The sequence below is a fragment of the Marmota monax genome, unplaced genomic scaffold (assembly GCF_021218885.2).
Source record: "Marmota monax isolate L192 unplaced genomic scaffold, Marmota_monax_Labrador192_F-V1.1 WCK01_AAM20220418_F8-fsc00018, whole genome shotgun sequence".
In the NCBI taxonomy this organism is placed as follows: Eukaryota; Metazoa; Chordata; class Mammalia; order Rodentia; family Sciuridae; genus Marmota; species Marmota monax.
In genome coordinates this window covers 11067851-11081387 of record NW_026692201.1, presented here as the reverse complement: position 1 = coordinate 11081387, position 13537 = coordinate 11067851, and the positions used below count along the sequence as shown (strand labels likewise).

At 36.8% G+C, this 13537-nt stretch overlaps 1 protein-coding gene across 4 annotated transcripts in view; it reads right to left on the bottom strand.

The window, feature by feature from the left end:
* The window catches only part of Vcan (versican), a 102415-nt gene that overhangs the window by 70730 nt on the left and 18148 nt on the right, over positions 1-13537 (bottom strand). For all 4 annotated transcript variants that reach the window (XM_058574466.1, XM_046428184.2, XM_046428178.2 and 1 more), the window contains exons 3-5: positions 12207-12581; positions 9066-9240; positions 8852-8979 (exon numbers count right to left, since the gene is read on the bottom strand). In XM_058574466.1, coding sequence (XP_058430449.1) covers positions 8852-8979; positions 9066-9240; positions 12207-12581 — 678 coding nt within the window. The remainder of the gene's footprint in view (positions 1-8851; positions 8980-9065; positions 9241-12206; positions 12582-13537) is intronic.

Genomic DNA, 13537 nt, shown 5'->3' with positions numbered 1-13537 from the left:
TTTTCTAGATGAATGTATTTCCCAAGTAGTGTCATAAAAGTTCAAGTTTCTTCTGTTCATTTGTGTTTATAATTGGACTATACTGAACTATTTGATGTGAACATCAATTTCTATACACTGATTATGATGCCCTTTGCCCTGGGCTTTTTTTTTTTTCATTATGAAAGTTTAGGAGGTAGGAATAGTTTTACATTTCCTCGAAATTTGAGTCAAATGGTATGTAAGTAAAAATAAAAAGTATGCATTTATTTACAGATATGATAAGTGAGCTGGAAGAAATCACATTCAATGAGCATCTAAATACCCATATAATAAAACCATTTATATCAAATATACCAATGTCATAGTGATAACAATTCAACATCATTGAACTTGAAGTGTTGACTTTCACTTTGTTAAAAGAAAGGCACCCACTTGCTCACTCAATTGCCCTCCCTCTGCCTGCCCTTGCTCTCTACCAACATCTATATATAGAAGATCTTAGCAGAAAGGACTAATGGACTAATCCGTATTATCTTCTGAATCACAAAATCCATCAGCTGTACATGTCTGGTTAACAACTAACATATACTGATAAATAATCTTTAAAGAACCAGTATTTGTAGATCATTCAAAAGTGTGGCAATTCTCCCTAAAATTTAGTCTTACATCCTGCACAAAATACAACCTTCTGTTAACAGTGACAAGAAAATACTGGGGCTGCTAAAATAAATTCACTCCATTTTACAACCTAGAGTTAGCTTAAGACTCACAATGCTTCTAATTTGAGAATAAAGAGTCTAGAAGCTTCCCAATTTCTTACTTTTCTCTGGCTAAAGTAAAACGTGTAGTGTGGTTTAAAATCATAGAATTTGGTTTTGACATTTTAAACTTCTAGTTAATAATTAGAATATTATCATTAGTCTACCATGATAGTTAATATTCTCTAAAACATATTACAGTAATTTGAAAGCAAACCTGAATATTTCCAAATGTATTATTACATAAGATTTCATGCATATCATTTTGAAGACACAAGAAGATCCCACTAAAATATAGACATGCTTTTATGGTTTTCAGGATGTCTGATCCCATTGTTTCCCATTGACAGAGCAGTGAATTTTAATTAGTAAGAAAGAGGTTCCAAACAATTTCTGGGTTTCTGAGCCTTCAAAATATGTAAAAGATTGACTGTGCTATTTGATTTGACAGGCATAGTATGGCCTCAGGTCAACACAGGAGGATCAGCCTCTTTTGATTTACTTGGGGTTTTTCATAGCTGTGGTAAATGGCCACTATATTTCCAAAGAAGCTCTTTGTATTCAGAGGTCCTTAGAAGCAAAGACTATCACATGCTTCATGGGGTTCAGATTAAGACATTTTTATTTATATTTGCTAACATTATTGTAATGGTTTGGATGTCAGGTGTGCTCATGTGTGAGACAATACAAGAAGGTTTGGAGGAGAAATGTTTGAGTTATGAGAGCCTTAACCCAATCAGTGAATTAATCATTGGATAGGATTAACTGAGTGGTAACTGAAGGCAGGTGAAGTGTGGCCAGAGGAGGTGGGGCATTGGGAGTATGGCTTTAGGGTATATATTTGTATTTGGCCAGTGAAGTACCCCCCACCCTCTGCTTTCTGATCATCATGTTAGCTGCTTCCCTCCACCACACTCTTCCACCATGATATAACCTGCCTCACATAAAACCATGATCCCCCAAATAAAGATTTCCTCCTCTATAATTGTTCTGGTTGGGTCTTTTAATCATAGTGGCAAAAGTGACTAAAACAGAAGTTGGTACCAGGATTAGGGTTTTGGCTGTTACTAACCTGACCATGTAGTTCAGAAGCTTTTGGAGCTTTTTGGAATTTGTGAGTGGAATTCTGAGATGCTTAGCAGTGCAAGATAGAAGGGCTTTAGATTGTTGTAAGCAAAGTTTAATGGCCAATTCTGTAGGGAGATCAGAAGATCACAAAGCCAATAGGACTATGGACAGTGAAGACAGGTCTCATGAGTAAAGGAGGATACTATTGGAATTTGGAGGAGAAGCCATTTGGGGTATTTTTTTAGCTGAGAAATTGTCTGTACTTTGTCCATGTCCTATGACTTTGAGACTGATTTTAAAAGAGATGTACTTCTTCATCTGATGGAAGAAATGTCTAGATAGCATAGCATTCAAGCAGTGGCAGATATTGCTGGTGGCTTTTAGCTGAGTTACTGTGATAATCAGAAGCAGAAAGCAGAACAGAACAATTTGAAAAACTTGAACTTAAAGGGCGAGAGTAAAACTGGGACTAATGAAGTTGTTAAAAACATTATTGCCACTAAAGAAATGCTAAAAGCCTTGCCCAGAGACAATAAGAAAGATGGCTTGAGAGTATCTCAGGAATTGGCAATATCCTGTCCATCTCAGACTCAAGGAAATAAAAGTAAAACTTCTCTTAAGAAGAGACCAATGGGTCAACCTTCTTGCACAAGGGGGCCTAGGAAGTTTTTTAAACATGCTCAGCTACTCAGGAACTCAGAGGCTTCTGCACCTAGGGACCCTGGAGGCTTGGTTAGGGCTCTAGACGGCAGCAGACCCTGGCATCAACCATGAGCTGCTAGTTCTACAAGACTAAATGATGCTGGAGATGGGGAATCATGGAGGCTTCCACCAGAATTTCAAAGGAAGGTGTGGGGCCAGTCAAAGTGCAGCAGGGTCAGAGTCTCTTCAGACACCCCCTGAGACAGTGATTGTGTAGAGATTTGAGGAAGAAGCCGAAGCTGCAGTGTAGATACCCAAGATTAAGAAATGTCAGTTACATGGGACATTGTCCTAGAAAAGCTCAGGAATTGAGCAGAGACAAGCCAAGAGAAAGGCCACTTGGGCTACAACCAACAAGGCCACAGGGGTGGATCTACACAAGCCCTTTAGACAGAATATCACATTGCCAAGTGCCCCCAGATGCTGGACATGGAGCTATGGGACTTGTTTGGTTTTGTCCAGCTAGATTTCAGTCTTGCATTGGTCCTATCTCATCTTTCTATGCCCCTATTCTTGTAAATGGAAATGTTTATTCTGTAACTTTATATATTGGAAACTTGTAAATCACTGTTGATTTTTACAGGAACTCATGATGCAAGTTTGCCCTGAGTCTCAGAGGAGATTTTGAACTTGAACTTTTGAGCAATCCTTGAATTGTTTAGACTCTGGGGACTCTTGGAGTTGGACTAAATGTATTTAGCTTTGTGAGATGGTCATGAACTTTTGGGGGCCAAGAGTGAAATGTTATGATTTGGGTGTAAGGCATCCCCCAAAAGTTCATGTGTGAGACAATGAAAGAAGGTTTAGAGGAGAAATAACTGGATTATGAGAGCCTTAACCCAATTAGTGAATTAATCGCTGGATGGGATTAAGTGGTAACTAAAAGCAGGAGGGGTGTGGCTGAAGATGGTAGGGCATTGGGGGTATGACTGTGGGGTATAATTTGTATCTGGCAAAAGGAATTCTCTCTCTCTTTGCCTCTAATCATCATATGAGCTGCTTCCCTCCACCATACTCTTTCACCATGATGTCCTGCCTCACCTCAAGACCTGAGGAATGGATCATACTGTCTTTGAACTGAGCCTCCTAAAACTGTGAGATGCCAAATAAACTTTTTCTCCTCTACATTTTCTTGTTGAGTCTTTTAGTAACAACAGCCAAAAAAAAAATAGCTGATTAAAACAATAATAAAATGAAGAAGACTAAAAAGCAGTTCATATGAATGGACAAGTACAGCAACATTGTAAGACACAAGACCAATATATAAAAATCAGTTGCATTTCTACATACTTATGATAATAAATAATCAGAAAAAGAAATTAGGAAAATTCCATTTATATTTGCATCCAAAAGAATAAAATACTTAAAACTAAACAAAAGAACAGTAAAACTTATACTCTGAAAACTACAAGACATTGTTGAATGAAATTTTAAAATGTCTTTAAACCCAGAAAGATGGGTTTTCTGATCCCATGTTCAGGGATCAGAAAACTTCATATTGTTAAGATGGTAATTTACTCCAAGTTGGTCTAGCACTTCATTGTTGTTTCTGTCAGAATCCTTGATAGCTTTTCTATAGAAAGTGACAAGCTGATTCTAAAATTCATGTGAGAGCTCAATGGACCCAGAATAGCTAAAATGGGTTTGAAAAGAAGAGTGAAGCTCTCACAATTTCCAATTTCAAATTTTACTATAAAACAATAGGAAAAAAGACAATGGCATAAGAGTAGACGTATAGATCAATGGAACAGAGCTGAGAGTACAGAAACAAAGCTATATATCTATGGTCAATTGCTTTTTAACAGGAGGCTAGGAGCATTAAATGGAGAAAGAGTAGATTTTTAAAGAAATGATGCTGGAACAAATGGAAGCACACATGCAAAACCCTAACCCTAATGCTAACTCTTAGTGAATCTGGTGAACAAAGCAAAACATTCTTTTAAATGCTATTAAAATGGAAAGGTGGTGGCATCAGGCAGTTTCCAAAAAAAGAAGAAGGTTGGAAGAAAACTGCAATTACCACCAAGTATTTCTTGGTAACTATTTTGTGTCATAGTTTCAAAATAAGCCATTGAGAGTGTCTCAGAAAGACACAAAAGTTTATGGCCTTGTCTTTACTAAGAGCTTATAGTAGTTTTACAGAATAAAACTAGCAACATTTTATATCTGATGAACTCTGAGAAACCAGAAAACCAACAAAATACACGGAACCAACTCTAAATAAAGTAAGAGTTCACATCAAAGAAATCTCAGTGTGAGCTAGAATAGCCAAAAAGGGGGTCCCAGAAGAAGTAAGTTTTCAAGTACAGATAAGATCAGAATGTTGAGAAGATGAGGACAAAGGATACTTGCAGGAGCAGCAAGCATGGGGTCTGGAGGGTCAGGTGCAGGTGTGTAGGGTCATTCTGGAGAGGAGGAAAATGAGGGTAAATAAGTGACAGCAGATTAGGCTTTAGCTAGCAGATTTCAAGACAAACAGAATCCACAGTGTAGGTCTGTCAAGGAGCTGCAAAGCATGCATAAAAACCAGGAATTAGAATAGTAGGGTGGTTAATCTAATGAAGTAAAAGCCAAAGGGTAGGGCAACATAGAAGATACAGGCCATGCAAAGACAGCCTGTGGGTCTCCGGAGTTATGGGAGAATGAGGTCTTGGATCAATCATTTGTCAGGTCAGGGCACAAGACTGCATATATGGACTTATTTGCAAAGGAACTCAGTGGCCCAACCATGACAGAAGGCAGTCTGACCACATCTGCCACCCTCTGATTTATCTGCAGGGACAATAAAAGGCCTAAGAAAAAGGAACTCTGTTGTTATGAGTACTTGCTATCATAAAGAAATCAAATAGTCAACCTATTAATTTTGTTTAAAAGGAAGTGAAGTTTTTTAAAGTTCAAATGTATATTTTTTAGGTGAAATATTTATACTGTATTCCTCATAATCCCCTCTTATTTATCTTATTTAGGGATGGTTTTGCTATGGATTATAGCTGGACACACACACATACACCTCTGAATAAATGCCATATGAAGTCACAGAAAGAATACTTTCAGAATTATTTAAGCCCTCCAGTGGCAACAAAGGTGTATTCCTGTGTCCCTGACCTTCTTCAGGGAATCAGACACTAGGTTATTCCCAAACAATATGAATTAGGAATATGATATTCTAATTAGAGAATAAAGTTATTTCATACAATTTGGATGGAATGATTTAGAAATTTTTATTTTACTACAGTGTTATTTTTAATTATTCAATTAATGTTCAAGCATTAATTAAACCAATCCTTTTTAATTATTCAGCTAATATTCAAGAAGCTATTTTTCATATTAAAAATGACCCTTCTTCATAAAGTGTCTCATTCCCAGTTATTCCCTACATCTTTCAAGTATCATGACTCCAACAGACTTTAGTAGCATATTGCACTTATCATACTTAATATCAATTTTATTTTTAAGAAATCTTTGGAAAAGAAATTTCACAGTTTATCAGGATTCTTTTGACATTCAATAATATTCATTGTCAAAAAAATTTCCTATGTTGAACATAATTCACAGAGTTGCAATTTTAACTCCTTTCTTCTTTAGAATTCAGTGGAAATAAAGAACTTCTCATATACCCATAACTATAATAACAGCTATTATTTATTAAGCACTTACTCTATGCCATACACTGTGATAAAAGCTTTTTAACACATTATCTTATTCAACCTTCCTGCTACAATTAAAAAGCTAGTATTTCTATTGTTTTCTTCTAACAGAAGAAACTGAAGCTTAGAGATATAAGCCCAGGATCTCACAAGTAGTAAATGGCAGAGCTGGGACTCAATTGAGGTCCTCCCTATTCTTAACTATTCTTAATTATGAATGGAGCTGGGTTACACTGAGGCAGAAACTGCTTCCACACAGAACATTTGCCTTGGAAGCAACTACGCTTACAGAGGTAGGAAGGACCACAACTAAATCCTTGTTCATTACACATGTTGCACACATCCTCAGAGCCACCCTTATGACACAGCCTAATTCCTAAACACTGGTTGTGACACGCTGAGAAGAAGGCAAGGGTGAAGTTCCAGTGAGTGGAATGTGGGTGGGAGATCCCTGGCAGAACTTTTACCACCAAGACTTTCTAACAGTACTTTCAGAGAGATTGGAATTTCTGGGATTTCTGCAGATACCTCCTCTGAGCTTGAAATAATTGGGGAGTCTAAAATCTTAGAGAGGAGGATTTTAGTAGCTCCATTAGGTAAACTGAAGAAAAGACACACAGAAGGGCCTGAAAGGTGTTCCTGCAGATGGTACAAAAACCTGTCTTTCCATCAAACAGTCCGGCTTGGGATGCTTGTCCACATTTGAATCAGGTCCTGAATTTGTACCTGAAATACTTACCATTTTAATAATATTTGGTAAAGATCTTACATATACTTTTTCAAAAACTACCTGTGTTTTAGTTTATCATACTGGAATGGTAAGTTTCAGTATTACCAGCATTCCAGATATTTTTATGACAATCACTCTGATATATTATTCTAAATTTAAACAACAGAGATATAAATTTCTACCCTACTGAAAGAGCATTAGTCAAATTCATTCCCTAAAACCAGATTCACCAACCAACCATCTCCTAGTCTATTTTTATAATTAGTTAAATAAAAGGAAGAGAAAAGTTCTAGTTTTACATATATTCACTATAGCGTGGATGTTACACATGTTTTTCTTTTCCTCTACAAAAAGATGGAAGCTGTTAGCATCTGAAGTTTTGGTCTTTTTTTTTTTTTTTTTAAAGAGAGAGAAAAAAAAATTAATATTTATTTTTTTAGTTTCCGGTGGACACAACATCTTTATTTTATTATTTTTTTAATTTTTATGTGGTGCTGAGGATCGAACCCAATGCCCTGCACATGCCAGGCGAGCGCACTACCGCTTGAGCCACATCCTCAGCCCTGAAGTTTTGGTTTTAAAAATACATTTGCTAGTCTTAAATGACAGTGAGATTCTTAAGGTGCTGGAGAACCACACTAAAGTGCCGTTTCTGAAAGCAGTCCTCCTTTCAAATCAATTCAAAGTGTTAGGAAGTAGAAGCTACCTACATTCTAGATTTCAGGCTCTGTGGTAATTTGCTCAATTAATACAATATAAGATCACAGGCCAAGTATGGAGGCAGACACCTGTCCCAGCTATTCAGGGAGGCTAAGACAAGAGGATCGCTTTAGTCCAGGAGTATATAACAAAACTCCAAATTAAAAGAAAAAAAAAGAAAGAAAGAAAGATATCCAAAATGAAAATTATATAAAATAGAATCCCAGAATCTTAATGTTGGAATGGACCAAGAAATTATATAATCCAATCTTCCCCTTTTACACATTTAAATGGTTGGGGTCATACTTTTTATGTGTATGCAGCCAAAATTGAAATTATCATTCAGTTTAATACCTCAATATGAGCTTTTAAATGTTTTAATTTTTTATTTATCAGTGCATGATAGAGGAAGTACTAGAGACTAAAATGGAGAAAACTATGTTATATGCATATATGAAAATGTCAAAATGAACCCCACTATTATGTATTGCATAATGCACTATTTGTGCTTTTAAGTCCATTCACAGAGTCATAAAAACTTCTATTCCATGTGTTTTTATAATAAATCTGCCTGATACCCCTTAGATAATGTCAGCACTATTCAATCAAACTTGTCTTTAAGAACCTCTAACTCAGGGAAAAGTAAAAAGAGCCAAAATCAATCAGACTCAAAGCATCTTCAAGCAAGGGCTTTATCTTAAATCGCTTCACAATTCTAACAGCTGAGTACCTAGCAAATAGGTATTTTTAAATATATATATTTTAAAACGTTGATTGGTTGAATGAATAAATGATTGCTCTAAACATCAGTGTAACACAGTAAACAGGCAGGAAACTGAAACCCCTTCTGGGGCTAGTTTACAGAGTTGTTTAGTTGAGCTCTGAGTGTTTATCAGTACTCAGATGCCCAGTGGTTTGCCATCACAGAGTTTTACCTGAAGTCCTCGCTAAAATAGATACCACCCTTACAGTTTCTATTCTTAATGCTCTAAAAGTGCATTGGAAGCAGCCCAAGAGCAGCATGACTGTAAGAAAACCTGCCATTAGCAAAAGACATTTTGAACCTGCAAAATCATTTACACACTTCTCCTTCCTTCTTTACTTTAATTTGATCTTATTTTACCACAAAATCATATAGTCATTTAAACCAAGTGCTGCTGTGTGGAATCCAAACAAGTCTGAAGACTTGCCCTCTTCCAACATGCTTTTGGTCTTTTCTCAATTTTTTTAGTTAAAATGAAGCTACAGAAACTTGAAAATCTTACCATCCAGATGATCCACGTAACAATATACATCATAAGTTTCCTGAGGAGAACGGAATCCATAGGTCCTGACTCCTTCCTTCCCCATCATATCTCCATAACAGCCTTCTCGAGGAGTCCGGATGGGGTACCTAGAGAAGAATAAAGGGTTAGTAAGTGGCACTTTCTTCTCATTGTCAATTAATGAGTTAAAACCCTTGGCCCCCAGACTTCTCACCTAACAGTCTGATCAGACAGCCAGCCTGCGTCACACTGCTCAAATCCATCTTCATAGGCAGCAAAGAGCTGCTCTGGGGTTGCTATGACTGCTCCAATGTCCAAGCAAGCCTTCTGAGCAGTTTCAAAATTCAGAGTGTACCTGCTGGTTGATGCCCTGTAGTGAAACACAACCCCTGCCAAGACAATAGCAATTAGAAGCATGTCCAAATCTTCCACTTTATTGTGGACAATTTCTCAATGGAGTTATATATCAAATTAGCTAATCACCATAATGTGCTATGATAAGTGTTAATTTTAGTTATGTAAAATCAGATTGACTTGAGGAGTTCCAAGAACGCCATTCATCCAGGTGTTACATTCTGCTCCACTAGAACATTACCTAGCCAGGAATTTTTGTTGTTGTTGTTGTTGTTGTTAACATGTAAACAACTTAAGAAAGAGACTTGTCACTAAATCCTAAGTGGTGGATACTTGTCCTAATTGGGACTCTAGTAGGTTCTGTGGAAGATTCAAAGAGTTAAGGCAATCACAAATCAACATCTCTACTTCATCCTTTTACCCAGGGCCAATCATAAGAAGGGCTTGAAACATTCATCTTTTCCTTGAAAATGTTCACTGAGTCCTTTTTTCCCAACATAAAACATAGGAAGCATTACTCTCAGAGACAATATGCTAGGTAGAAAGGACACTGGACCATATACGAATGAGAAAATTTATTCCAATCCCTAGTGTACTCCATACTCATCTACAAGTCAAGCTCCCCAAGCCTTAATTTCCTCTCCCATGAAGTGAATCTAATGTTACCTTCATTATTTGATTGATTTAAAGGTCAAACTAGGAAAATTATTTTAAAATATTAGCTGGGTTATTATGTGCTACCCAAACATGTAAAATATGCACTGTATGAATAGCATACCTAGGGTCTCTGCAATGACAGGTAAAGTAATCTCAAAGAAGGCTTGAAACAAAATTCTCCAGACTCCTTTGAGCAGAGAAAGGCATCCTGGTATTTGCCTCAAATTTCATTTTTTATATTTTTGTATTTTTGGGTTTGCCTAAACCAGTGGTTTTGAACCTTGCTGCAAGGCAAACAGAGTTGTCCAAGGGGTGAGGAAAGAACAACTGAGGGGGTGAGATTATGGGCCTTCTCTCGCCATTTCAACAAGAGCATTTCCATTTTTAACTGGAGTAAATACCATGACTCATTTCTAAAAGACATCACATTGAGTCAAATTAATATGCCAGGGAAGTCACAGGAAAACGAAAATTGGGGCAACTGGGTGTTATGAGTGAAATTTATTGAGTCACGTCATTTAAAACCACTTTTTGTTATTTGGAATGAATTGTTTCCATGATATCAGCCACCCTCCTCTTATTCCCACCAATTTCCTGGGGTTGACAGCAGTCCCTCTTCCACAACCTGACTTCCAGCTGTGAGACTCTCCTACATGTCTGTCCTTAGATGGTCTCCCTCTTCCAGGAAAGTGTATGCCAATAAAGTACCTACAGTGGAACACACTAGCCATCTCATAGATCAGCCCCTATGATCAATGTCAATATAAAAAGACTTGAATAGACACCAAGTACATGCTCTAATATTCATTTTCCTATATCTAATCTTTCATGACTCAAAAAAAAAAATCACCAAATGCCAATTTGTACCTTTATAGACCTCTCTAAAATTGTCAGGAAGCATGTATGATAAAATCTGGTAAGTATGAGAGATAGCTTAAAATGCTCAGTAAGGCCTAAGCAAGAATTTAAATGGTTTTAAATTAGTTTTATAGTCATCAGTGCTTCAAATAATCTTCTTGGTAATTAAAAATCTTCCACGTGTACTGAAGATTGGTGGTAAAGGGGGAGAAGAGGGGCTTCTCAACCAAGGCAGGGTCTATGTAAGTATGGATCTATGTAAGTATCTGCAATTGTTGGGATAATTTGAAGACCCCATGGGGCTAAGGGGATTAAGTGGAGGATTTTCATTGTTTCAGAGGGGCAAGGGGCAAATCCATTGCTAATTCTTTAATGATGAAAAATTGTAAGAAGTAGTTAAATCCCTTTGGGGAAATTAAAAAGTGATAGATGCACATATATAAGAAGAGTGGTACAAACTTAGGTTAACTAAAATAAATGATTGAAAGTTTAGAAGAGCAAAGGATATCTAGTGGGTAGCTGGGTGATACAAAAATGCATTTACAGAACGGAAACGTTAAAGGATGCTCAGTAAGTTAGTCTTTTGCATCTGGGAATTCGAAGTATTTCCTTTTGGCTAAACAAGAAAGAGTTTTAGTAAAATCCTTTGTATATATTTCTGAAAGGTAAATATTTTATAGGGAAATGGAGGGTTGGAAGAAAATGTGTTCCGTCATGTCTAGGTATTAGAATTTTGCTTAATAACGTGCCAAACAGTCTGCTTTCAAGAGCTATGCCATTATGTGTGTGCCCAATTAGAGCAATTTTTCTTTGCTTTGTCTCCTATCTTAAATTCAAGTGACATATAAACTTCACTGGAAGGAAGGTAAGACTAAAATGTCTCATTGGATAACAACTGCTGCATTAACCTTAATAAATTTTCACTGATTTCTTATTTTGATCCACTTCAAATATTTATTGAGTCTTGGCCTTTTTAAGACATCACAATATGTACCATGGTACTTATTAAATATCTTATTTCTTCAATGTAAGTTAAGATAAAATTTATATTTCTCAAAATTAAACTCAAGGATTTGAATGATCACACTAAGAAAATGAGAAAAAGAAAAATTTTGTGAATATATGTATAGGTGCATATACAAATATACAAATAGTTAAATAAAATATAGATCAGCTTTTATAGACTTGTAAAGTAATCATTGATAGGTCTCAACATCAAAGCGATGATAATTGACTATGTGCCAGGTCTTGAGGTATTCATTATTTCCAGTATACTATATTACATAACAGTGAAGTTGCTGCACAAGTCACCTGCCTTGACTTCTTAATGAAAAGCAGTTTATTCTGAAAACCGGACTACTGTGTTGATGGATGCATTTTCCATTTATCCAGACACAAAGCAACCATTTGTTTTTGCATACTGGCTCACACCACCTCCAAATCAGTTATCATGCTATACACCCTCGGATGATTCAGTAAGCCTTACCGTCCACAGCCAGAGACACTGTGTCTTGGGTGTCTTCAATTCCATACATGACATCGCAGCGGTAGAGGCCCGCGTCGCTAGCACGCAGTTTGACCATGGTGAGGGAGGCGTCGCCCACGGCCTCGGGATGGGTAGGCACAGACACTCTACCTTTGTAGCCCTGACCAAGCTTGATATTCCCATTTTGGGCTACAAGAACAGTAGTCTCCTTTAAATCTTTTCCATTTTTGTCCACTTCAATCTTAGACCACTTGATTCGGAGAAATTCACTGGTGTTATAATTGGGTGGTAAGGTAGGCATGGTTGAAAAATGACAAGGTAGGCTGACTTTTCCAGAGAGAGAGCCCTTAACAGGTGGGCTCTTTTCCATTTTGACTGAAGGAAAAAGAAAATATGACATTAACAGTCCTGAAAATCACAAATGGAGTCTATTAAATATATGAAGGGATAAGAATCCCTTACAGTGGTTACATCTTCAATACGTGAACTAATTAGATGATTTTATATAAAGGAGATACATACAATTTCAATAATGTTCTATAACAAAGACAGAGGTTAATAAAGTTCATTTTAATGTACTGAAATATAGAGGTCATTTTAAAGTATTTGTAAATTAGCATTTATCATGAAAAAAAGTGATAAAATAAGGGGGGGGAAGCAAGCAATAAGGCTGTGGGTGTGTAGCTCATTGCTAGAGTTGGCCCTAGCATGCATGAGGCCCTGGGTTCCACCCCTAGCACCACAGAAGGAAGGAAAAAAGGGAAAGGGAGGTGGGAAGGGAAAAGAAAAAAAGCTGGGGAGAGAAAGAAAGAAAAAATTTCAGCAAACAATTAAGAAAGAAGAGGGTGGACCAGAGTCCCTAGAATCCGTCCTGAAGGCTAAACAGACTAGACCCTTGTTAGGAAAACTCATTAAAAGGTGAAAATTATGTTCAGAGGTCAGAAAACAACAACAACAACAAAAAAAAATGTTTAAGATAACTGCCACAATACCTTAGAGGAAATGAAAATTAAAGGAGGAAGTGAGGATTTTTTTTTTTCCTAAAGCACTTCACAAGACTGGAGAAAGGGGAATTTAACATTTAAAGGGCTCTCTTTGGTCACCTATTTGAACCAAAGTCTTTCATTACAATGGCAAATCCAGCTGCAATCACTTTGTAGTGATTGAGTGACCTCTCATTATGTCCTGTGAGAAAGCTGTCCTCTGTTCACCTAACCCTCCTAAAATATTTTTCTGTTTAAGTCTTTAAACTTTTAATGACAAAGAATACACTGACTACAATTTAACACCATTTTGTGCAAAATGAAATGTCCTTTCACTCTTACGGGAAT